The 24,634-nt window shown below is 55.6% G+C and overlaps 2 protein-coding genes and 2 long non-coding RNA genes across 11 annotated transcripts in view; 2 read left to right on the top strand and 2 right to left on the bottom strand.

The window, feature by feature from the left end:
- Positions 1-24,634, bottom strand: part of LOC126947143 (ADP/ATP translocase 3) — a 54,947-nt gene that overhangs the window by 14,534 nt on the left and 15,779 nt on the right. The window contains exon 1 of one of the 4 annotated variants that reach the window (XM_050777788.1): positions 21,877-21,886. The exons of 2 other annotated variants lie outside the window; for them this stretch is intronic. The gene's annotated coding sequence lies outside the window, so the exon portion shown is untranslated. Of the gene's footprint in view, positions 1-2,913; positions 2,924-21,876; positions 21,887-24,634 lie in introns of those variants that run through there. One more of the 4 variants, XM_050777787.1, reaches the window with a different exon arrangement.
- Positions 76-5,085, top strand: LOC126947151 (uncharacterized). 2 transcript variants are annotated; one of them, XR_007722946.1, is made up of 5 exons: positions 76-1,282; positions 3,178-3,340; positions 3,799-3,961; positions 4,283-4,337; positions 4,382-5,085. It is a non-coding gene; the product is annotated as an uncharacterized LOC126947151 (long non-coding RNA). The 2 variants fall into 2 exon arrangements; XR_007722945.1 differs by having other exon boundaries at positions 4,283-5,085.
- The window catches only part of LOC126947136 (probable bifunctional dTTP/UTP pyrophosphatase/methyltransferase protein), a 49,463-nt gene continuing 31,624 nt past the window's right edge, over positions 6,796-24,634 (bottom strand). For both annotated transcript variants that reach the window (XM_050777756.1, XM_050777758.1), the window contains 5 exons: positions 23,100-23,284; positions 21,331-21,463; positions 19,561-19,704; positions 13,451-13,573; positions 6,796-7,145 (listed from right to left, as the gene is read on the bottom strand). In XM_050777756.1, the coding sequence (XP_050633713.1) occupies positions 6,925-7,145; positions 13,451-13,573; positions 19,561-19,704; positions 21,331-21,463; positions 23,100-23,284 (806 nt within the window). In that variant the 3' untranslated portion in view covers positions 6,796-6,924. The remainder of the gene's footprint in view (positions 7,146-13,450; positions 13,574-19,560; positions 19,705-21,330; positions 21,464-23,099; positions 23,285-24,634) is intronic.
- LOC126947149 (uncharacterized) overlaps positions 7,927-24,634 on the top strand; it is a 21,473-nt gene continuing 4,765 nt past the window's right edge. The window contains exons 1-4 of one of the 3 annotated variants that reach the window (XR_007722942.1): positions 7,927-8,366; positions 9,514-11,557; positions 11,788-14,447; positions 14,786-15,411. This is a non-coding gene — a long non-coding RNA (uncharacterized LOC126947149). Of the gene's footprint in view, positions 8,367-9,513; positions 11,558-11,701; positions 11,762-11,787; positions 14,448-14,785; positions 15,412-24,634 lie in introns of those variants that run through there. The other 2 variants (XR_007722941.1, XR_007722943.1) reach the window with 2 other exon arrangements.

Genomic DNA, 24,634 nt, shown 5'->3' with positions numbered 1-24,634 from the left:
TGGCAAATGCTGGAATGGATGGATGATGGATGGATGGATGGTTGGATAATGAATGGGTGGGTGGGTGGGTGGATGGGTGGGTGGATAATGAATGGGTGGGTGGATAGATGCATGGATAGATGGATGTGCTCACTCGGCAAATTCTGGAATGAATGGATAATGGATGGATGGATGAATGGATGGATGGATAGATGATGGATGGATGGAAGGATGGATGGATGGATGGATTGCTTGATTGGCAAATGCTGGAATGGATGGATGATGGATGGATGGATGGAAGGATGGATGGATGGATAATGAATGGGTGGGTGGATAGATGCATGGATAGATGGATGTGCTCACTTGGCAAATTCTGGAATGAATGGATAATGGATGGATGGATGAATAGATGATGGATGGATGGAAGGATGGATGGATGGATGAATTGCTAACTGGGGCTGTTTTTCCGTACAGAGTCCTGCACGTGGGACTTAGCCCTGGACGCTAACTTCTTTTCCCCTCGTATCTGGGAGGGAACAACGCAGTCGCCATGCCTGACTAGGGCATGACCTGGGAAGCCTTTGGGGCCACCTGCCCCGGAACCCGGGGACATGGCCTCCCTGGGAAAGGAGGGTGAGGTGAGCCTCACAGCCGGGAATTGGAAGTGAGGGAGAGAACAGCTGCTGGGTAGTGGGAGTAGAGCTTGTGTCTCTCACCGCCCTCCCCCTCCAAGGACTGAGTAGAGAGGAATGAGTCCCGATCCGCCTGCCAGGCACTCGGCCACGAGGACTCCTTATCTGCCAGCGTCTGATAAAATTACCCGCGTGGCTTCAGAGATCACTGCTGCCTGACCAGCGGGTGCTCTCATGGAATCTGCGTCCACAAAGCCCCCTGGGGTTCAGAGAAGTGGTGGGTTCATATAGAAGTAGAGGTGGCTTTTGTGTGTGTGTGTGTGTGTGTGTGTATGGAGACGGAGTCTTGCTCTGTTGCCCAGGCTGGAGTGCAGTGGCGCGATCTTGGCTCACTGCAAGCCCCACCTCCCAGGTTCAAGCGTTTCTTCTGCCTCAGCCTCCCGAGTAGCTGGGATTGCAGGTGCGTGCCACCATGCCTCATGTTTGTATTTTTAATAGAGACGGGGTGTCATCCATCCAGGCTGGTCTCGAACTCCTGACCTCAAGCGATCGGCCCGCCTCGGCCTCCCAAAGTGCCGGGATGACAGGTGTGAGCCACCACGTCCCACCCGGAAGCAGGAAAGACGTTAGGCTTCATCCGATGGCCGGGAAGGAATCAGAGCAGGGCTGAGGTGGGCTTTTTGCGGGGTGGGGTGGGGTGCCAGGCTCTGTGTTGGGTGGGGCCACAGCAGCTGTTCTGTAATTAATCATTACCGAGGCTCTGCCCGTAAGAAGTGTGGGCCAGGGAGAGCTGATGAGGCTGCAGGATGAGGGGGCCTGACAGACCCCTTTGCCCAGAAGAGGACCCCCAAAAGACCTTCCCTCTGAAGAGGGCTCCCCAAGACCTCCTCCCTGAAAAGGGACTCCCAGGGCCACCGCCCTGAAAAGGGCTCCTCAAAAGGCCTCCCCCAAAGGAGTCCCCACAAGACCTGCCCTCTGAAGGAAGCCCCCCAGACTTCCCCCATGAAGAGGGTCCCCCAAAGCCTTTCCCCCCAAAGAGGCCCCCCAAGACCTGCCCCTGGAAGACAACTCCCCAAGATCTCCGTCTCGAAGGCTCCCCAAGACCTCTCCCCCACGAAGAGCCCCCTAAGACCTTTACCCTGGAAAAGGACTCTCTGCAAAGCCTTCTGGAACAAGGCATTGAGCTTGGCAGGTGGGGAGGAGCTGTGTACTCAACATCATCCTGAGGGTCTGTTGTCCTCCTCCTTCCACCACCCCAGCCCCCAGATAAATCCAGAGGGTGTTTTAGAGCCAGACAGACACTCCTGGTATGCACCAGGCCCTCAGTGCAGCGCTCGCTGAGTGGAGAAGGAGGGAGTGGGTGAACCCGGCCGGCCAGGCTGCCCTGCACAGACTTCCAGCCTTGTCACCCCACTGGTTTTTTTGTTGTTGTTGTTGTTGAGACGGAGTCTCGCTCTGTCGCCCAGGCTGGAGTGCAGTGGCCGGATCTCAGCTCACTGCAAGCTCCGGGTTTATGCCATTCTCCTGCCTCAGTCTCCCGAGTAGCTGGGACGACAGGCGCCCGCCACCTCGCCCGGCTAGTTTTTTGTATTTTTTTAGTACAGACGGGGTTTCACCGGGTTAGCCAGGATGGTCTCGAGCTCCTGACCTTGTGATCCGCCCGTCTCGGCCTCCCAAAGTGCTGGGATTACAGGCTTGAGCCACCGCGCCCGGCCACTGGTTTTTAAATCATCGCAGTCTTTGCGATGTTCTATGCATGCCACACAGAGACTCTCAGAGTCCAGAGGTGCTGCTTTTGCACAGTTACTCCAATGAATAAAAAGACGGGCTGGGCGCGGTGGTTCACGCCTGTCATCCCAGCACTTTGAGAGGCCTGAGGTCAGGAGCTCGAGACCAGCCTGGCCAACATGGTGAAACCCTGTCTCTACTGAAAATACAAAAAAATTAGCTGGGCGTGGTGGCGGGCACCTGTAATTCCAGCTACTGGGGAGGCTGAGGCAGGAGAATCGCTTGAACCTGGGAGGCAGAGTTTGCACTGAGCCAAGATCGCACCACCTGCTCTCCAGCCTGGGCGACAGCAAGACTCCTCAAAAAAAAAAAAAAAAAAGTTCCAGCAGACACAGAAGGGAGAGCGAGAGGGAACAGGTCCCAGGGACCCTGTGTCTGGCTTCTGCTGAGGGTGTCCTGCAGGTTCCTTCCACCTGGGGGACGCCCTCCATGGACCCTTAGTTTAAGGGCACACATGGGCGTGGGGACCAGAACACAGGGAGGCCACGCCGGAGGTCCTGCTGCAATCACGTGGCCCCCCAGCCCACCCCCAGCAGCCAAGACCACGCAGGGCCTGGGCTCCCCCTAGGTCAGACGCCTGTGGTTCTCTCCACCGAGGGGCCCCCCATGCCAGCCTTTTCCTGGGCAGAGTCCCAGAACCTTCTCGGACCCACGAACGTTTCAATCCGGGGTGGGGCCTTCCCTGGGCACCCAAGAGGTAGGAATCTGTCCCTGGCCCCTACAACTGGCGGGCTGGGCCTGCCTCTGTCTCCATCCTGTCCCGATTCCCCGTCCCCAGTGGCAGGGGCTGGAGAGGAAGGAGCTTCAGGCTTGAAAGCCATCAAAGCAGGTTGCTTTCGAGATGGCCAGTGGTCACCTGAGATGGAGCCGAGAGCAGCTGTGGAAGCCGTCCGTGAACCCTGCAGAGGCCTTCGTGCCTTAAGACAGACGGCATCCTGCAGGTACGTGGGGAAACCTTGCAGGCAGCCCAAGGTGACCGGGATGCTATCTGTCGCCCCAGCTCTGGGCCAGGCTGACATGGGAAGGGAGGGAGGAGGGACAGCTCTGGGCCAGGCTGACATGGGAAGGGAGGGAGGAGGGACAGCTCTGGGCCAGGCTGACATGGGAAGGGAGGAAGGAGGGACAGCTCTGGGCCAGGCTGACAGCTCTGGGCCAGGCTGACATGGGAGGGAGGAGGAGGGAGTAGGAGGGACGGAGGGCTGGCCGCTTTCCAGGGCTGGGCTCTGTGGCATCGCCTGGCGGCTGTCCTGTCTGGCCCCACGCTGAGGCCAGTGTGATTGGAGGGGCCTGGAAGCCTCATCCTTCCTGCTTGCCAAGCGGTGAGGGCCACAGCCACGCACCACTGCTCTGGACTCCCCCTTTCATCATCAAAGTCGAATTTTCTTCCTGGTCCATCTAGGCCTGCCATGGAGACACCACGTGTGATCGTAAAAAAAAAAAAAGTGCAGTTAGGCCGGGCGCGGTGGCTCACGCCTGCAATGCCAGCACTTTGGGAGGCCGAGGCGGGCGGATCACCTGAGGTCAGGAGTTCCAGACCAGCCTGGCCAACATGGTGAAACACAGTCTGTACTAAAAATACAAACATTAGGCGGGCGTGGTGGTGGGCGCCTGTAATCCCAGTTACTCGGGAGGCTGAGACAGGAGAATCGCTTTAACCCGGGAGGCGGAGGTTGCAGTGAGCCGAGATCGTGCCACTGCACTCCAGCCTGGGCGACGGAGCGAGATTCTGTCTCAAAAAAGAAAAAAAAAAAAACGGAGTCTGTCCAGAATCACACACAGTCACGCGTGCCTGGTAACGTTCCCGCAGTCAACAACGGCCTTCGTAGACATCAGAAGTCCCAGGAGATGGTAATACTGTAGTTTTCCTGTGTCTTTATTTGTAGACATACAAACACCTACCGTTGTGTTATAGCAGCCTACGGCACTCGGCACACTCAGGTGAGTAGCAGGCCGGGAGCTTGGGGTCCTGCCACGCAGCCCAGGTGAGTAGCAGGCCGGGAGCCCGGGGCCCTGCCACACAGCCCAGGTGAGTAGCAGGCTGTGTGTGCCACGGCGGTATGTGTGAGCGCACCCCGTGATGTGCACACAAAGAGAATTGCCGAAGGACACATTTCTCAAAACAGGTCCGTGTCATTCAGTGACACGTATGACCGTATCTGTGTGTGTGTGTGTGTGCAGATGGGTGTGTATGTACGTATACACACCTGAACACACACGCCTCTACACACATACCTGTATATGGATAGAATGCATCATTTACAGAATTTATAGAACACATAATTTATGTTACATAAAATATATAGAAGTCAGTTTTGTTTTCTTTTTTTTATTTGTTTAAGACGCAGTCTTGCTCTGTTGCCCAGGCTGGAGTGCAGTGGCACGATCTTGGCTCACCGCAACCTCTGCCTACTGGTTTCAAGCGATTCTCCTGCCTCAGCCTCCCCCCCGTAGCTGGGATGACAGGCACCCGCCACCACGCCCGGCTGATTTTTGTTATTTTCTGTAGAGACGGGGTTTCACCATGTTGGCCAGGCTGGTCTCAAACTCCTGACCTCAAGTGATCTATCTTCCTCGGCCTCCCACAGTGCTGGGATGACAGGTGTGAGCCACTGCACCCAGCCTATTTCAGCTGTTTTCTTAAAGCACAAAGCAACCTACACATTCTTTTGTGATGCCAGGCAACAGTAAGGGTCGGGCGCGGTGGCTCACGCCTGTAATCCCAGCACTGTGGGAGGCCGAGACGGGCGGATCACGAGGTCAGGAGATCGAGACCATCCTGGCTAACCCGGTGAAACCCCGTCTCTACTAAAAAAAAAATACAAAAAACTAGCCGGGCGCGGTGGCGGGCGCCTGTAGTCCCAGCTACTCGGGAGGCTGAGGCAGGAGAATGGCGTAAACCCGGGAGGCGGAGCTTGCAGTGAGCTGAGATCCGGCCACTGCACTCCAGCCTGGGCGACAGGGCGAGACTCTGTCTCAAAAAAAAAAAGGAAAACAGCTGAAATATCCCGCAGACGGACGCCCAGCCCGGGAACGGGAAAGCTGTGGGTGTGTCTGCCCTAAAAACATCACCTGGGCCTGCTCCGGTTCTCCCTGCTTTTCAGATCATGCCTGAACCTCGGTGCTCCTGGAGGTCAAGGCTGTGGTTTGAGGGGCTCCGCCCCAGCCCAGCCCCAGGTTGGCCCAGCTGTTCCCGGAGGGGCTAGGGAGGAAAGGGGGCTATGTGGGCCCCACAGGGCCAACTGAGGTCTGAGGGTCGGGACACAGCCCGGCAGCAGGAACTGGGAGTGGAGCACGGGGGAAATGTGGATTCGCCGGGCTCCCTACAGCCGCAGTGACTGTGTGCCCAGGAGGTCCTCGCAGGGCAGGTGTGAGTCTGGCCTGCCTGGACTCGGGGAGGGGGTGTTTTACAGACGCATTTCAGCCCTGCAGGAGGGGCTGGGGAGGTCCCGCTCGTGACAGTGTCTACACCAAGACAGGAGACACGGAAGCTGCCCGGAGAACTGCCACTCTGTGGCCTGTGGGCGTCCGGGGGTGAGCGGCAGCGACGGTGCTCCCACAGAGGAGACACACTGGAAATCGTGGGGAAGGTGGGAAGATGCAGGCTGGGGTGCGGAGAAGGACCAAGAACCTGCCTGGTGGACGGCACCCTCGTAGCAGCCGTGAGAAAGCCCCGTCCCCACCACCCTCCCCGCGAGTCCCCACCAGCTACTCTGGAAGGCTGCTGGCTCCCAGGACGTCCGCCGGGCTGAACGGTCCTCCCTGCTGTCCCTCCGTCCCCTCCTCCCTGAATGCAGTCTTCATCTCCTCCAAAAATGCAACCTCCTTCTCCTTCTCCCCCAATGGAGCCTCCTTCCCCTCCTCCTCCCCAAATGCAGCCTCTGTACCCCCCTCCCTAAATGCAGCCTCCTTCCCCTCCTCCCTGAATGCAGCCTCCATCGCCTCCAAAAATGCAACCTCCTTCCTTTCCTCCCCCAGTGCAGCCTCCGTCCCCTCCTTCCCGAATGCAGCCTCCTTTTCCTCCTCTTCCCCAAATGCAGCCTCCATCCCCTCTCCCAAAATGCAGCCTCTGTCCCCCCTCCCCAAATGCAGCCTCCTTCCCCTCCTTCCCAAATGCAGCCTCCTTCCCCTCCTCCCCGAATGCAGCCTCCTTCCCCTCCTCCCCGAATGCAGCCTCCTTCCCCTCCTCAAATGCAGCCTCCATCCCCTCCTCCCCAAATGCAGCCTCCTTCCCCTCCTCCTCAGATGCAGCCTCCATCCCCTCCTCCCCAAATGCAGCCTCCATCCCCTCCTCCCCAAATGCAGCCTCCATCCCCTCCTCCCCAAATGCACCCTCTGTCCCCTTCTCCCCAAATGCAGCCTCTTCCCTCATCAAGAACTCTCACAGAGGAGCCACGGACAGACTTTTGCTTTCTTTATTCAGTCACGACTGCACGCTCCTATGTGACTGTCCTATGTACTTGGGGACCAGGTGGTCCACCTGCAGCCTGGGGGAGGACGTCCCTATAATGAACACGCTGCCTGGGCTTCAGGGGGCCACTCTGGTGGCCAACATGGCATCCAGGACACCCTCCAAGTGCACCACCTGCACCTGGTGGAAGCCGTGCAGCTCCAGCAAGCACTGGTACTCGCCTCTGCTCCGCTCCCTGCCCTCAGTCTGCACCAGCATGTTCAGCGACTGTATCAGGCCACCCTGCGCCTCCCTCTTCTCCTCATCCAGGAGCGTCTCCACCAGCAGCAGGCCGGCCCCTGGTGGGGGAGAGCAGAGAGCTGGAGTCCTGGCCAGCCAGGCGGGGATCTTTCAGGGGGACACAGCGGGCAGTGGGAGCTCAGAGCTGTGAGCAGAGGCTGCCGAGAACCCTTACACAGGGAGGGGAGGGGAGTGAGACAGAGATGATGCAGGGCAGAGAGACAGGGAGAAGGAGATTAGATCGAAAGATGGGTGGATAGATGGATGCATCACCTGGGTCCGTTCCAGTTCTCCTGGATGGATGGATGAACAGATGGTAGATGATGGGTAGGTAGATGAATGGATGGATAGATGGTTGCATAGATGAGATGGATGGATGGGTGAATAGATGGTAGATGATGGGTAGGTAGGTAGGTAGATGGATGGATAGATGAATGCATGGATGAGATGGATGGATGGGTGAATAGATGGTAGATGATGGGCAGATGGATAGATGCATGGATGAGATGGATGGATGGGTGAATAGATGGTAGATGATGGGCAGATGGATGGATGCATAGATGAGATGGATGGATGGATGGGTGAATAGATGGTAGATGGGCAGATAGATGAACGGATGGATGGATGCATAGATGAGATGGATGGATGGGTGAATAGATGGTAGATGATGGGCAGATGAATGGATGGATGGATGCATGGATGAGATGGACGGATGGGTGAACAGATGGTAGATGATGGGCAGATGGATAGTTGCATGATGGGCATGGGTGGATATGGTAGATGATGGGCAGATGGATAGATGCATGGATGAGATGGATGGATGGGTGGATAGATGGTAGATGATGGGCAGATGATGGATGGATGCATGGATGAGATGGACGGATGGGTGAACAGATGGTAGATGATGGGCAGATGGATAGTTGCATGGATGAGATGGATGGATGGGTGGATAGATGGTAGATGATGGGCAGATGGATAGATGCATGGATGAGATGGATGGATGGGTGGATAGATGGTAGATGATGGGCAGATAGATGGAATGATGGATGCATGGATGAGATGGATGGATGGGTGAATAGATGGTAGATGATGGGCAGATAGATGAATGGATGGATGGATGCATAGATGAGATGGATGGATGGGTGAATAGATGGTAGATGATGGGCAGATAGATGGAATGATGGATGCATGGATGAGATGGATGGATGGGTGAATAGATGGTAGATGATGGGCAGATAGATGAACGGATGGATGGATGCATAGATGAGATGGATGGATGGGTGGGGTGAGATGATGGGCAGATAGATGAATGATGGGCATGGATGATGGATGGATGGTAGGATGGGCAGATGATGATGGATGGATGGATGCATAGATGAGATGGATGGGGTGAACAGATGGCAGATGATGGGCAGATGGATAGATGCATGGATGAGATGGATGGATGGGTGGATAGATGGTAGATGATGGGCAGATAGATGGAATGATGGATGCATGGATGAGATGGATGGATGGGTGAATAGATGGTAGATGATGGGCAGATAGATGAATGGATGGATGGATGCATGGATGAGATGGACGGATGGGTGATGGAGATGATGGGTGAATAGCATGGTAGATGATGGGCAGATAGATGGAATGATGGATGCATGGATGATGATGGATGAGATGGATGGATGGGTGAATAATGGTAGATGATGGGATAGATGATATGGATGGATGCATAGGAGATGATGGATGGGAATGGATGGATGCATAGGAATGATGGATGGATGGATGAGATGGATGGATGGGTGAATAGATGATAGATGATGGGCAGATGAATGGGTGGATGGATGCATGGATGGATGCAGATAGATGATGGGATGAATGGGTGAATAGATAGATAGATGGATGGGCAATAGATGAATGGATGGATGGATGGATGGATGCATGGATGAGATGGATGGGTGAACAGATGGTAGATGATGGGCAGATGGATGGATGCATGGATGAGATGGATGGGTGAATAGATGATAGATGATGGGCAGATGAATGGGTGGATGGATGCATGGATGAGATGGATGGATGGGTGAATAGATGATAGATGATGGGCAGATGAATGGGTGGATGGATGCATGGATGAGATGGATGGATGGGTGAACAGATGGTAGATGATGGGCAGATAGATGAATGGATGGATAGTTGGATGCATGGATGAGATGGATGGATAGACGAACAGATGGTAGATGGGCAGATGGATGGATGGATGCATGCATGGATGAGATGGATGGATAGATGAATAGATGGTAGATGATGGGTAGGTAGATGAATGGATGGATAGATGGATGCATGGATGAGATGGATGGATAGATGAATAGATGGTAGATGATGGGCAGATAGATGAATGGATGGATAGTTGGATGCATGGATGAGATGGATGGATAGATGAATAGATGGTAGATGATGGGCAGATAGATGAATGGATGGATAGTTGGATGCATGGATGAGATGGATGGATAGATGAACAGATGGTAGATGATGGGTAGGTAGATGAATGGATGGATAGATGGATGCATGGATGAGATGGATGGATAGATGAATAGATGGTAGATGATGGGCAAATAGATGAATGGATAGATAGATGGATGCATGGATGAGATGGATGGATAGATGAATAGATGGTAGATGATCGGTAGGTAGATGAATGGATGGATGGATAGATAGATAATAAATGATAGACAGATGACAGATAGCTGACGGATCACTGTTAGAAGTCCAGGTGCAGTGGCTCACGCCTGTAATCCCAGCACTTTGGGAGGCTGAGGTGGGAGGATGGTTTGAGCCCAGGAATTTCAAACCAACTCGAGCAACATAGTGAGATCTGGTCTCTATTTTATTTTATTTTTTAAAAAGGATTTTTTTTTAAAAGGATGATGATAGAAGTATAAAAAGAGACAGAGGCAGGGTGAGGAGAGGGAAGAAGAGACAGAAGACAGATAAGGAAGGAAGGGAGAAAAGAGGAGAGAGGAGAAACAGACTGATGATATATGAGATACATAAAAAGTCACAGAGAGGAGAAGACAGAGGAAGAGGGAGAGAAAGAGAGAGGCCAGGTGCAGTGGCTCGAGCATCTTTTAACCCCAGCATTTGGGGAGGCCAAGGCAGGAGCATCGCTTGAGCCCAGGAGTTTGGGAGTAGCCTGGGCAACATAGCAAGATCCCATTTCTACAAAAAAAATTTTAAAAAAGTAGCAGGGCATGGTAATATATGCCTGTACTCCCAGGTACTGGGGAGGCTGAGGAGGGAAGATTTGCTTCAGCACAGGAGGTCAAGGCTGCAGTGAACTATGATGACACCATTGCCCTTCAGCCTGGGTGACAGAGAGAGACTCCCATCTCCACAGAAAACTTTTTGGTTATTTTTTTTTGAGACTCTCGCTCTGTTGCCCAGGCTGGAGTGCAGTGGCGTGATTTCGGCTCACTGCAACCTCCACCTTCTGGGTTCAAGCGATTCTCCTGCCTCAGCCTCCTGAGTAGCTGGGTGTATAGACGCCCGCCACCATGCCTGGCTAAGTTTTGTGTTTTTAGCAGAGATGGAGTTTCACCCTATTGCTCAGGCTGGTCTCAAACTCCTGACCTCGTAGCCTGCTGGCTTCGGCCTCCCAAGGTGCTGGGATGACAGGTGTGAGCCATGGCGCCCGGCCTCACAAAAGAAAACTTGTAAAAAAAATTAGCTGGGCATGGTGATGCATGCGTGTACTCACAGCTACTCGGGAGGCTAAGGTGGGAGGATAGCTTGAGCCTAGGAGGTCAAGGCTGCAGTGAGCTGTGACTGCACCACTGCACACCAGGCTGGGCAGCAAAATGAGACCTCGTCTCAAAAAATATATATATATATAAAGAGAGCCGGGCAAAGTGGCTCACGCCTGTAATCCCAGGACTTTGGGAGTCCCAGGTGAGTGGATCACCTGTTGGGAGTTCAAGACCAGCCTGACCAACATGGTGAAACCCCGTCTCTATTAAAAATGCAAAATTAGCCGGGCGTGGTGGCGCGTGCCTACTCGGGAGGCTGAGGCAGGAGAATGGCGTGAACCCGGGAGGCGCAGCTTGCAGTGAGCTGAGATCCGGCCACTGCGCTCCAGCCTGGGCGACAGAGCGAGGCTCCGTCTCAAAAAAAAAAAAAAAAGATACACAGAGAAAGGGAGAAAGAGGGAGAGGGAGAGAGAAAAGGATGGAAGTCTCTCGACCAGCTGAACCTATGGAGTCCTGGCCGGCTCTGTTAAGGTAATTAAGTGTTCTCTGCAAATATTCTAGGAATTCTCACTGCAGCAGCAACTTTGAACTCTGAGGGAGCCTGAACGCCCACCAGATTCCCTCAGGGCCATGTCCTTCTATTGTGGAAATCCGATACCCCTGGAGCCTGGGGTTCCAGCAGCCCCACCCGGCTCCAGGAGCAGGCTGGGGGGACGGGAGAAACCTGATACGTGTCTGTGTGTGTGTGTGTGTGTGTGTGTGTGTGTGTGTGTGTGTGTGTGTGTGTCGGGAGAAATCTGATACGAAGGCTTTGAGCCGAGAGGGTGCGTGTGTGTGTGTGTGTGTGTGTGTGTGTGTGTCGGGAGAAATCTGATACGAAGGCTTTGAGCCGAGAGGGTGCGTGGTGTGTGTGTGTGTGTGTGTGTGTGTGTGTGTGTGTGTGTGTGGGGAGAAATCTGATACGAAGGCTTTGAGCCGAGAGGGTGCGTGGTGTGTGTGTGTGTGTGTGTGTGTGTGTGTGTGTCGGGAGAAATCTGATACGAAGGCTTTGAGCCGAGAGGGTGCGTGGTGTGTGTGTGTGTGTGTGTGTGTGTGTGTGTGTGTGTGACGGGAGAAATCTGATACGAAGGCTTTGAGCCGAGAGGGTGCGTGGTGTGTGTGTGTGTGTGTGTGTGTGTGTGTGTGAGAGAGAGACGGGAGAAATCTGATACGAAGGCTTTGAGCCGAGAGGGGGTGCGTGGTGTGTGTGTGTGTGTGTGTGTGTGTGTGTGTGTGTGTGTGTGTGAGACGGGAGAAATCTGATACGAAGGCTTTGAGCCGAGAGGGTGCGTGGTGTGTGTGTGTTTGTGTGTGTGTGTGTACCTGTGCCTGTGTATAAACACACAGGTTCGATCCAGCTGAGCCTTGAGCAACACGGCTCTAAACTGCCCTCACTCACGGATTTCCCTCTGCCTCGGCCACCCCTGAGACAGCAAGAGCAGCCCACGGCTTCCTCCTCCTCTGCAACCTCCTCAGTGTGAAGACAACAAGAATGAAGACCTTTAGGATGAGCCACTTCAACTTCATAATGGTAAATATATTTTCTCTTTAGGATTTTCTTTTTTTTTTTTTTTGAGATGGTGTCTCGCTCTGTTGCCCAGGCTGGAGTGCAGTGGCACCGTCTCGGCTCACTGCAGCCTCCGTCTCCAGGTTCCAGCGATTCTCCTGCCTCAGCCTCCCGAGTAGCTGGGATTACAGGTGCCTGCTATCATGCCCGGCTAATTTTTTGTGTTTTTAGTAGAGACCGTGTTGGCCAGGCTGGCCTCAAACCCCCGACCTCAGGTGATCTGCCCACCTTGGCCTCCCTAAGTGCAGGCATGATAGGTGTGAGTCACTGCACCTGACCACATTGGCCAACTTTAAATACAGCGGATTTATCCTCCACAATGTCGCGGGCCTCTCATCCAGACGCTGGACTTGCCAACCTCCAAAAATCACATAAGCCAGTTCTTTTTTTGCTGTTCTTTTTTTGATACAGAATCTCACTCTGTCACCCAGGCTGGAGTGCAGTGGCGCAATCTCGGCTCACTGCAATCTCCACCTCGTGGGTTCAAGCGATTCTCCTGCCTCAGCCTCCTAAGGACCCGGGATTACAGGCGCCCGCCACCACGCCTGCCTAAGTTTTGTATTTTCAGTAGAGACAGGGTTTCACTATGTTGGCCAGGCGGGTCTCGAACTCCTGACCTCAGGTGATCCGCCTGCCTCAGCCTCCCAAAGTGCTGGGATGACAGGCGCCTGCCACCTCGCCCAGCTAGTTTTTTGTATTTTTTAGTAGAGACGGGGTTTCACCGTGTTAGCCAGGATGGTCTCGATCTCCTGACCTCGTGATCCGCCCGTCTCGGCCTCCCAAAGTGCTGGGATTACAGGCTTGAGCCACCGCGCCCGGCCTAATTTTTGTATTTTTAGTAGAGACGGGGTTTCACCATGTTGGCCAGGCGGGTCTTGAACTCCTGACCTCAGGTGATCCACCTGCCTCAGCCTCCCAAAGTGCTGGGATGACAGGTGTGAGCCACCGCGCCCGGCCTCCTTGTAAAACTTGAACCGAAAACTACGTGTTAACAAAAAGAGTGAACGTGACGACGGGCTCTCACCTGGCTTGCAGCTCTCGGCGACCTTGCTGAGTAACTTGTGGACTTTGTCGTCTGACCAGTTGTGCAGGATCCGGCACAGGACATATAGCTCAGCGCTGGGGAGGGGGTCCCTGAAAAAATCACCTGGTTTAAAGACAAAAGGCGACACGTCCGTCAGGTATGGGAGAAGCAGTCCTCCCCGGACAGATCCTCGGACGGCCACCCACATCCTAAATCAGGGATGGAGAAGAGAGGGGTGTGGGCAGGAATGAGTATATCCCCATGGGTACTTGAACAGAGGAGCTGGTTAGCGATGCCACGGGCGTGCGGTTAGACTCCGGCCGAGAAAAGGCCGGGCACGGCGGCTCACACCTGTAATCTCAGCAGTTTCGGAGCCTGAGGTAGGCAGATTGAGCTCAGGAGTTCGAGACCAGCCTGAGCAGCATGGCGAAGCCGTAACTCTACTAAAAGTACAAATTAGCTGGACGGGGGTAGTGGGTGCCTGTAATTCCAACTACTCGGGAGGCTGAGGCAGGAGAATCGCTTGAACCAGGGAGGCGGAGGCTGCAGTGAGCTGAGATCACGCCAGTGCACTCCAGCCCGGCTGACAAAAAAAAAAAAGGCAAGGGAGGAAAAAAGGAAATTCAGAGGCACCACCTGGGCGAGGCAGGCAGAGTCAGCGCAAATGGGTGTCTCTCAGCCAGGGAGCGTCGGGGCCGCACTGCTAGGGAGTGGGCAACAGCGGGGCCTTCCCTGGCGATCCCGATTCAGGCACCCCGGAAGGGTTGCCTGCAGGGGGGTGCGTGTAGCGGCACGCCCCTCTATGATTGCTGAAATTAAAAGATGGTCTGCTGGAGTGCGGTGAATGGCGTCCCCTTAAAAGATACATTCAGGTGCCGACTCTCGGTCACTGGGAATGGGAACTTATCTGGAAATAGGGTCTCTCTGGATGTCATTGAGTACAGAATTTCAAGATGCAATCATCCTGGAATAGGGTGTCCCCTAAATGCAATGACAGGTGTTCTTCTAAGAGATAGAAGAGGACACACAGACACAGAGGAGGCGGCCACGTGGAGACGGAGGCAGAGACTGGAGTGATGCGGCCACAAGCCCAGGGACGCCTGGAGCCCCCAGGAGCTGGGAGAGGCAGGAAGGAGCCTCCCCTAGAGGCTCCAGAAAGAACCAGACACAATTGCAGTGGGTTGGGATGGTGACCTCAAAAGATCTGTCCATGTCCTAACCCGTAGACTTGTGAATAGAATCTCATTTAGAAAGAAGGTCTCTGCGGGTGTCATTCTGTTGAGTATCTTGAGATGAGATCACCCAGGATTAGCTCAGCTCTAAATGGAATGACAGGTGTCCTTGTAAGAGACAGAAGAGGAGACACAGACACAGAGGAGGAGGCCACGTGGAGACGGACGCAGAGACTGGAGTGATGCGGCCACAAGCCCGGGGACGCCTGGAGCCCCCAGGAGGTGGGAGAGGCAGGAAGGATCCTCCCAGCCCTGAGATGTCTTGATCTCAGACTCTGGTCTCCAGGACTGGGAGAGGATAAATTCCTGTGGTTTTGGAAGTTGTGAGGCCCCCGCTTGGGCTAGTTTGTTCCAGTCACCCCGGGAAACCCCGTAGCTACCGTGTGCTGGTGTGCACCTGCGGATGGTCACAGAAGTGTTTGTATTGACTGATGGCTAACCCTGCTGTGTCCAGCAAATATGAACCACAGCCAAGCAAGCAAGCAAGCTGCGAGTTGCATGAGGGGAAAGAAGGGACGGGAGGGTGTGTGGTGGGAAGTCTGAGCTGCTTTCCCCCAGCTCTGAGGAGAAGGTGCTCTTTCAGGGCTCATGATTTTAAACTTTAGCATTTCCGGCCGGGCGGGGTGTAATCCCAGCACTTTGGGAGGCCGAGGCAGGCAGATCACCTGAGATCAGGAGTTCGAGACCAGCCTGGTCAACACGGTAAAACCCCGTCTCCACCAAAATGACAAAAAAATTAGCCGGGCGAGGTGGCGGCGCCTGTAGTCCCAGCTACTGGGGAGGCTGAGGCAGGAGAATGGCGTGAACCCGGGAGGCGGAGCTTGCAGTGAGCTGAGATCCGGACACTGTACTCCAGCCTGGGCGACAGAGCGAGTCTCCGTCTCCGAAAAAAAAAAAGTATCCAGAAACCTCCAGTGGAGGGGCATGGAGGTCCCCAGCACCTGTGCCTGCAGGCCTGGCCGCTGTAGGATGGTACTGAATTACGGCATGTCCGGTGTCTCGTGTTTCTTTTTTTTCTTTTTTGAGATGGAGTTTCGCTCTGTTGCCCAGACTGGAGTGCGGTGGCGCGATCTCGGCTCACTGCAACCTCCGCCTCCCCCCGGGTTCAAGCGATTCTCCTGCCTCACCCTCCCGAGTAGCTGGGACTACAGGCGCCTGCCACCGCGCCCGGCTGGTTTTTGTATTATTAGTAGAGACGGGGTTTCACCATGTTGGTCAGGCTGGTCTCGAACTCCTGACCTCAGGTGATCCTCCCGCCTCGGCCTCTCAAAGTGCTGGGATGACAGGTGTGAGCCAGCGCACCCGGTCTCATCCACCTGTTTGGAGATGCCCTCGTGTCTCTCTGGGCCCACACACAGACATGCACAGGCACACCCACGGACGCAGACACACAGGCACGCACACATACACCCATCCAAATGCACAGACGTACAGTCCTGCAGACACAAAGGCACACATGCAAGCACACACCAGAAAGACATGCACACACACACACAAGCACGGACATACGGAGATACACTGACAGGCCCACACAGACACACTCAGACGCAGACACATGCACAGATGGGCACACACACACACACACACAGATGCAGACACATGCACAGATGGGCACACAGACACACAGATGCAGACACATGCACAGATGGGCACACAGACACACACAGACACACACAGTCTCACGCACACACACAAGGACATACTACACAGAGACACAAACACAGAGACAGACACGCACACAAGCACAGCAGACACATATGCACACAGACACCGACACACACCATGCACACAGACGGAGACACACACACATGCACACACATATGCACACGGAGACACACACAGCCACAGCAGTCACATATGCACACAGACACCCACCAGCACACAGCATGCACACAGACGCAGACACAGACGGGCACACAGAGACGCACACACACAGACATGCACACATATGCCCACACAGACACGCAGACACATACACATACCCTCAGAGACACACACACACACACCACAGAGACGTGCACACACACGTGGACACACACGCACAGTCTCACGCACAGACACATACGGACATACTACACACAGACACGCACACACAGATGCAGACACATGCACGGATGGGCATAGAGACACACGGACACACACAGACACACCAACAGACAGGCACACACACACACACGGACGCAGACACATGCACAGATGGGCACACAGACACACGGACACAGAGACACACCAACAGACAGGCACACACATGCACATGCACACAGACACGCAGACACATACACATACCCTCAGAGACACACACACACACACCACAGAGACGTGCACACACACGTGGACACACACAGTCTCACGCACACACACAAGGACATACTACACAGAGACACAAACACAGAGACAGACACGCACACAAGCACAGCAGACACATATGCACACAGACACCGACACACACCATGCACACAGACGGAGACACACACACATGCACACACATATGCACACGGAGACACACACAGCCACAGCAGTCACATATGCACACAGACACCCACCAGCACACAGCATGCACACACACAGACATGCACACACAGACACCCACCGGCACGCAGCATGCACACACACACAGACATGCACACACAGACACCCACCGGCACGCAGCATGCACACACACACACAGACATGCACACACAGACACCCACCGGCACGCAGCATGCACACACACACACACAGACATGCACACACAGACACCCACCGGCACACAGCATGCACACACACACACAGACATGCACACACAGACACCCACCGGCAGGCAGCATGCACACACACACACAGACATGCACACACAGACACCCACCGGCAGGCAGCATGCACACACACACACACAGACATGCACACACAGACACCCACCGGCACGCAGCATGCACACACACACAGACATGCACACACAGACACCCACCGGCACGCAGCATGCACACACACAGACATGCACACACAGACACCCACCGGCACGCAGCATGCACACACACACACAGACATGCACACACAGACACCCACCGGCACGCAGCATGCACACACACACACACAGACATGCACACACAGACACCCACCGGCACACAGCATGCACACAGACGCAGACACAGATGGGCACAGACGCACACACAGACATGCACACCTATATCCACACAGGCGCACACACACCCCCTCACAGAAACATATGCAACCACACACCACAGAGACGTGCACACACACGCAGACACAGACACAGAGATGGTCTCACGCACAGACACACACACAGGGACATACCACACAGAGACATGCACACACAAGCACAGCAGTCACATATGCACACAGATACCCACAGACACACACCATGCACACACAGACATGCACACACATATGCACACACAGACACACACACACACACAACCACAGCAGTCACATATGCACATAGACACCCACCGGCACACAGCATGCACACAGATGCAGACACAGACGGGCACACAGAGATGCACACACAGACATGCACACCTATATCCACACAGGTGCACACACACACCCTCACAGAAACATATGCAACCACACACCACAGAGACGTGCACACACACGCAGACACAGACACACACAGTCTCACGCACACACACACACGGACCTACCACACAGAGACATGCCCACACAGACACAGAAACAGAGAGACACACACACAAGCACAGCAGTCACATATGCACACAGATACCCACAGACACACACCATGCACACACATATGCACACACAGACACACACACACACACAACCACAGCAGTCACATATGCACATAGACACCCACCAGCACACAGCATGCACACAGACCCACACACAGACATGCACACCTATATCCACACAGGTGCACACACATACCCTCACAGAAACATATGCAACCACACACCACAGAGATGTGCACACACACGCAGACACAGACACACACAGTCTCACGCACAGACACACACGGACCTACCACACAGAGACATGCCCACACAGACACAGAAACAGAGACACACACACACAAGCACAGCAGTCACATATGCACACAGATACCCACAGACACCATGCACACAGACGCAGACACACACACAGACATGCACACACAGACACATGCACACGGAGACACAGACACCCACCGGCACACAGCATGCACACAGATGCAGACACAGACGGGCACACAGAGATGCACACACAGACATGCACACCTATATCCACACAGGCGCACACACACCCCCTCACAGAAACATATGCAACCACACACCACAGAGACGTGCACACACACGCAGACACAGACACAGAGATGGTCTCACGCACAGACACACACACACAGACATACCACACACAGACACAGAAACACACAGAGACACACACAATCACAGCCATCACATATGCACACAGACACCCACAGACACACCATGCACACCGATGCAGACACACAGACATGCCCACAGACACGCACATGCACACACAACCCCAGCAGTCATATATACAGACAGACACCCATCGGCACACAACATGCACACAGAGGCAGACACACAGACATGCACACGTATATCCACACAGACACACACACAACCTCTCACAGAAACATATGCAACCACACACCAGAGACGTACACACACACGTGCGGATGCAGACACACACGCACACACACGTTCTCACGCACAGACACGCTCAAGGGCATACCACACACACACATGCAGACAGACGCACACACACAAGCACAGCACACAGTCATGTATGCACACAGACACCCACCATAGAAGCGCCCACGCAGAAACACGGGTACACGCACAGCCACGCACTCTGTCTGGAAAGAGATGACGGAGCCTGGAAAACGTTGGCAGGGCGAACGCGAGGAAGGCTCACCTGCTGCGAAGTGGATCTGCGCCGCCTGTGGTCCGGCGGGCTGGAAGTGGACGGCCAGCTCGACGACGTCAGGGAGGTCAAACACAGTCACCTGGAGACGAGGGTACTCGCGGGCCAGCTCTCGGGCCAGTGCACCTGTGCAGCCTGCGGGGAAGCAAATACACGCTCTGCGGCCAGGTCGTCCTGGTGCCTACGGAACGCTGACGACTCTCCCAAGCTCAACCGGGGCAGAAGTCATGTTCGAGGGCATGGCACTGAGACCCATGCTGGAAGGGAAAGCCAGTGGTGGGGAGTTCGCTGGGGTCCCAGACAAGACTGTTCAAGCAGGTGAGTGTGGGGGCACAGACCTGCAGGGAAATCCTTCCAGCCCAGAGGTGGGGGCTGTACTCCTCCCTTCTCCTTCCTGCCATGGGGATATAGACACAATGGCCGGTGCTACAGCAGCCACTCTGGGCCACGTGTGGGGGCACAGACCTGCAGGGAAATCCTTCCAGCCCAGAGGTGGGGGCTGTACTCCTCCCTTCTCCTTCCTGCCATGGGGATATAGACACGATGGTCGGTGCAACAGCAGCCACTCTGGGCCACGTGTGGGGGCACAGACCTGCAGGGAAATCCTTCCAGCCCAGGGGTGTACTCTGTACTCCTCCCTTCTCCTTCCTGCCGTGGGGATGTATACACAATGGCCGGTGCTACAGCAGCCACTCTGGGCCACGTGTGGGGGCACAGACCTGCAGGGAAATCCTTCCAGCCCAGGGGTGTACTCTGTACTCCTCCCTTCTCCTTTCTGCCGTGCGGATGTATACACAATGGTCGGTGCTACAGCAGCCACTCTGGGCCACGTGTGGGGGCACAGACCTGCAGGGAAATCCTTCCAGCCCAGGGGTGTACTCTGTACTCCTCCCTTCTCCTTCCTGCCGTGGGGATGTATACACGATGGCCGGTGCTACAGCAGCCACTCTGGGCCACGTGTGGGGGCACAGACCTGCAGGGAAATCCTTCCAGCCCAGGGGTGTACGCTGTACTCCTCCCTTCTCCTTCCTGCCGTGGGGATATATACACGATGGCCGGTGCTACAGCAGCCACTCTGGGCCACGTGTGGGGGCACAGACCTGCAGGGAAATCCTTCCAGCCCAGAAGTGGGGGCTGTACTCCTCTCTTCTCCTTCCTGCCACAGGGATATAGATACAATGGCCGGTGCTACAGCAGCCACTCTGAGCCACGTGTGGGGGCACAGACCTGCAGGGAAATCCTTCCAGCCCAGAGGTGGGGGCTGTACTTCTCCCTTCTCCTTCCTGCCATGGGGATATAGACACAATGGCTGGTGCTACAGCAGCCACTCTGGACCACAAGGAGGAGAGGCATTCCGAGGTTGGGGAAATGTAAGCGGATGGTGTGAGAATCATCCCAGGCCCCTGATCCCCCAGCACCCCTTGGGAACGTGTCTACTGCTCCACCCACTGTCCAGGGCTGGGGTGGGGTGGAGGGTGAGTCAGGATATAATCAGACTTGCTGAGGGGAAGCCAGCGGCTCCAAGGTGCTCTGCCTCAGCTCCGCGGCCAACAGAGAGGGCCCCAGAGTCTGTAGGGGGACTCCTGGAATGTGGGAATATCCACCCACCATCTGGGACTCAGCCTGGCCCAGTTCAGGTCGTCGTCAGGTTTCTCAGTGGAAAAAGGCAGTTTGCAGGTGTCCTGAGCAGGGAAGATGCCCGCGGCTTAATCAACGAAAGGAAGGAGAGCCCTGGAGGGGTTGGGGGGGGCGGCTACCCACCTCCCACGTCGCAGGCGGAGGAGAAGCGGGACAGATCGAAGGCCGTGGCCACCTGGCGCGCAGTCAGCTTTGCCACGCCGTGCATGGCCTGCATGAACCGCAGTTGCGTCTCCGGGCTCCGGTAGTACGCGTCCTGGAACACAGCGGGGGCTCAGGGGCGCCAGGGAGCACGGGCCGAGGGTCCGCCCAGCCTCTCCCCGGGGGTCCGGGGGTCGAAGCGCAGGGCTCCAGGGCGTGGGGGCTCAGCCAGGCCTGGGCTGCAGAGGAGACTCCCCACCACAGCTGTGTTGGGCGCCCCTGTCTCTGTGGGGACTGGGCTGGCTGGGGACGGAGGACCCCAAAGTGGTGGGCCGTCTCCTTGGAATCACTTGGTCCGCATCACAGCCTGAACTCCAAGCGTCTGAGTTTCCCAATAGGCTTTTCACTATCAAGCTTTTCACCCTGGAGGGTGCCCGTGCTTCACCACGCCCGTGCGGTGTGGCAGAGGGGGCTCCTCCGAGAATTCCGGTGTGCAGAGGAGAAGCTCCACTCCGAGCTTCCCCATGTCCCCCCCGGTGGCACCTACCCCGGGTCCCAGAGGAGCCCAGGCCCATCCTGGCTCGGGGCTGCGTCCGGGGTTTGCCCGGACATCCCCTGTCCCCGCCAGGGCATGCAAACCCTGCTGAGGCTGCTTCTGAGCCCGACTCCCAGCGGGACGGCCCCGCTCCATCCTGGCTCCCTAAATCCCACGGGGGCTCCCGGCCCTCCCCTGCGTGGGTGGCAATGATGGGGCTTAGGGATGTGTCCTCTGCGATGCCCAGGCCAGCTGCTCACGCCGGCTCGGGGCCCCTGGCCACGCCTCTCGGCTTCTCTCTCCGCCACTGGGCGCTCAGTGCCATAGGGACGAAGGTTGCCGAGGAGGAATGAGGCCGTGGCCGGCCGAGCCCACAGCAGACTCCCCACGCCCGTCTGGTGCAGCCCTGCAGACCGAGACCCCCCCCCCGCCCGCAGAGGCCCCACGGACCCCACAACGTCTCGCGCATCCACCTCAGAGAGGTTCTGGGCGGGGAAAGGGGAAGGAGGGGTGAGAGGATGCAGCCAGCGCTTTGCAAACAGCGGTCTCGGATAAGCAAGTGTTGATTCCGTTGAAGCAAAAAACAAAACAAAACAAAACAAAAAAAAACCAGGGCATTCATTTAACGCAGCCTGTCCCGCTCCTTCCTGTGTTGCTGCTTTTGAGACAGAGCCTTGTTCTGTCGCCCGGGCTGGAGTGTGGCAGCACGGCTCACACGGCAGCCTCGACTCCCGGGTTCGAGGGACCCTCCCACCCACCTCGGCCTCCCGAAGTAGCTGGGATTACAGGCTCATGCCACCGTGCGCAGCCTAATCGTTAATTTTTTTTTTTTTTTTTGCAGAGATGGGGTCTCACTATGTTGCCCAGGCTGGTCTCAAACTCCTGGGCTCAAATCATCCTCCCGACTCGGCCTCCCAAAGTGCTGGGATGACAGGTGCGAGCCCCTGTGCGTGGCCTTCAGACCCGTTTCTAGCAGGGAATTCTATGTTCATCGGCTGCTGGATAACGGTGGAGGAGGGTCTACCTTGCACCTGTTCCCGGGCTGAGGGACGCAAAGGCCACGGCACTAAGGTCTCCAGGCGGAACGAGCCGAGCCTTTGGGATCCGTCAGACCGGAGACAGATGGCTCAAGGTGCCTGGTGAGCTGGGTGCCAAAGTGCTTTAGCAAAATGCACGCTAGGTGGAAAGAGGTGTGTGCGGGGCTGTTACGCTATACCTGGAATAGATCTTCCACCTTCTTCCCCAGCACCCTGTGGTGCTGGTTTCTCCCCTCTCGGATGGCAAACTCCAGGTACGTGAAGAGGTTCCAGATGACGTCGTCGTTTTGCAACAGGAAGCCGTGCAGAGTGTACTCACTGTCCGACGCCAGGTAAAGGTTGGCTGTCTCCGTGTTACTGTAACCTGAAGAAACGGGGACGGTCCTGTGACCTCCTAACGAGGAAACCCAAGGAAACCTGACCGTAGGTAACAGGTTTCACTCAGTGAACGTATCACTGAGATGTTACGATCAGCATTGTCGGCCGGGCGCGGTGGCTCACGCCTGTCATCCCAGTGCTTTGGGAGGCCGAGGCGGGTAGACCACGAGGTCGGGAGATCGAGACCTTCCTGGCAAACACGGTGAAACCCCGTCTCTACTAAAAATGCAAAAAAATTAGCCGGGCGAGGTGACGGGCATCTGTGGTCCCAGCTCCTTGGGAGGCTGAGGCAGGAGAATGGCTTGAACCTGGGAGATAGAGGTTGCAGTGAGCCAGGATCATGCCACTGAAATTCCAGCCTGGGTGACAGAGCGAGACACCATCTCAAAAACAACAACAACGGCCGGGTGCGGTGGCTCATGCCTGTAATCCCAGCACTTTGGGAGGCGGAGGCGGGCGGATCACGAGGTCAGGAGATCGACACCATCCCGGCTAACACCGTGAAACCCCGTCTCTACTGAAAATACAAAAAACTAGCCGGGCGAGGTGGTGGGCGCCTGTAGTCCCAGCTACTCGGGAGGCTGAGGCAGGAGAATGGTGTGAACCCAGGAGGCGGAGCTTGCAGTGAGCCGAGATCGCGCCACTGCGCTCCAGCCTGGGCGACAGAGCGAGACTCCGTCTCAAAAAAAAAATAAAATAAACATCATCCATCTGACTATAGCCACCATGCCCCAGCTGTCGACTGCTGTAACTGTTACCCAACGAGGCTGATCCTTCCTTCGTGGTTGTGGCCACACTTAAGTTCCCAGTTACGCAATCAAACCCCCATCTAGATGTGGGTGTGGAGGTGCACTGAAGCTGGCGTTTGCATCTACCATCAGTTTGACATTAAGGAAAGGAGATGAACCTCCAAAATGTGAGTGGGCCTCATCCAGCTCACTGAAAACCCCAGAAGCAAGCCTGTCCAACTCCTTCCATCCATTCCCCCACCCAGCTACCCATCCACCGATCCACCGATACCTCTATTCATCCACCCGTCCACCCACCCACCCATCTGTTCACCCACACTCCCAATCATCTACCCAGCCATGCACCCATCCATCCACTCATCCATCCACCCACACATCCATCCACCCACACATCCATCCACCCACACATCCATCCATCCATCCATCCATCATCCGTCCACCCACTCATTTGTTCACCCACACTCCCAATCATCTACCCAGCCATGCACCCATCCATCCACTCATCCATCCATTCACCCACCCATCCACATGTCCAATCATCCATCCATCCACACATCCATCCATCCATCCATCCATCCATCCATCCA

This window comes from Macaca thibetana, chromosome Y, assembly GCF_024542745.1.
Source record: "Macaca thibetana thibetana isolate TM-01 chromosome Y, ASM2454274v1, whole genome shotgun sequence".
Taxonomy (NCBI): Eukaryota; Metazoa; Chordata; class Mammalia; order Primates; family Cercopithecidae; genus Macaca; species Macaca thibetana.
This window is presented reverse-complemented; position numbering and strand designations above follow the sequence as displayed.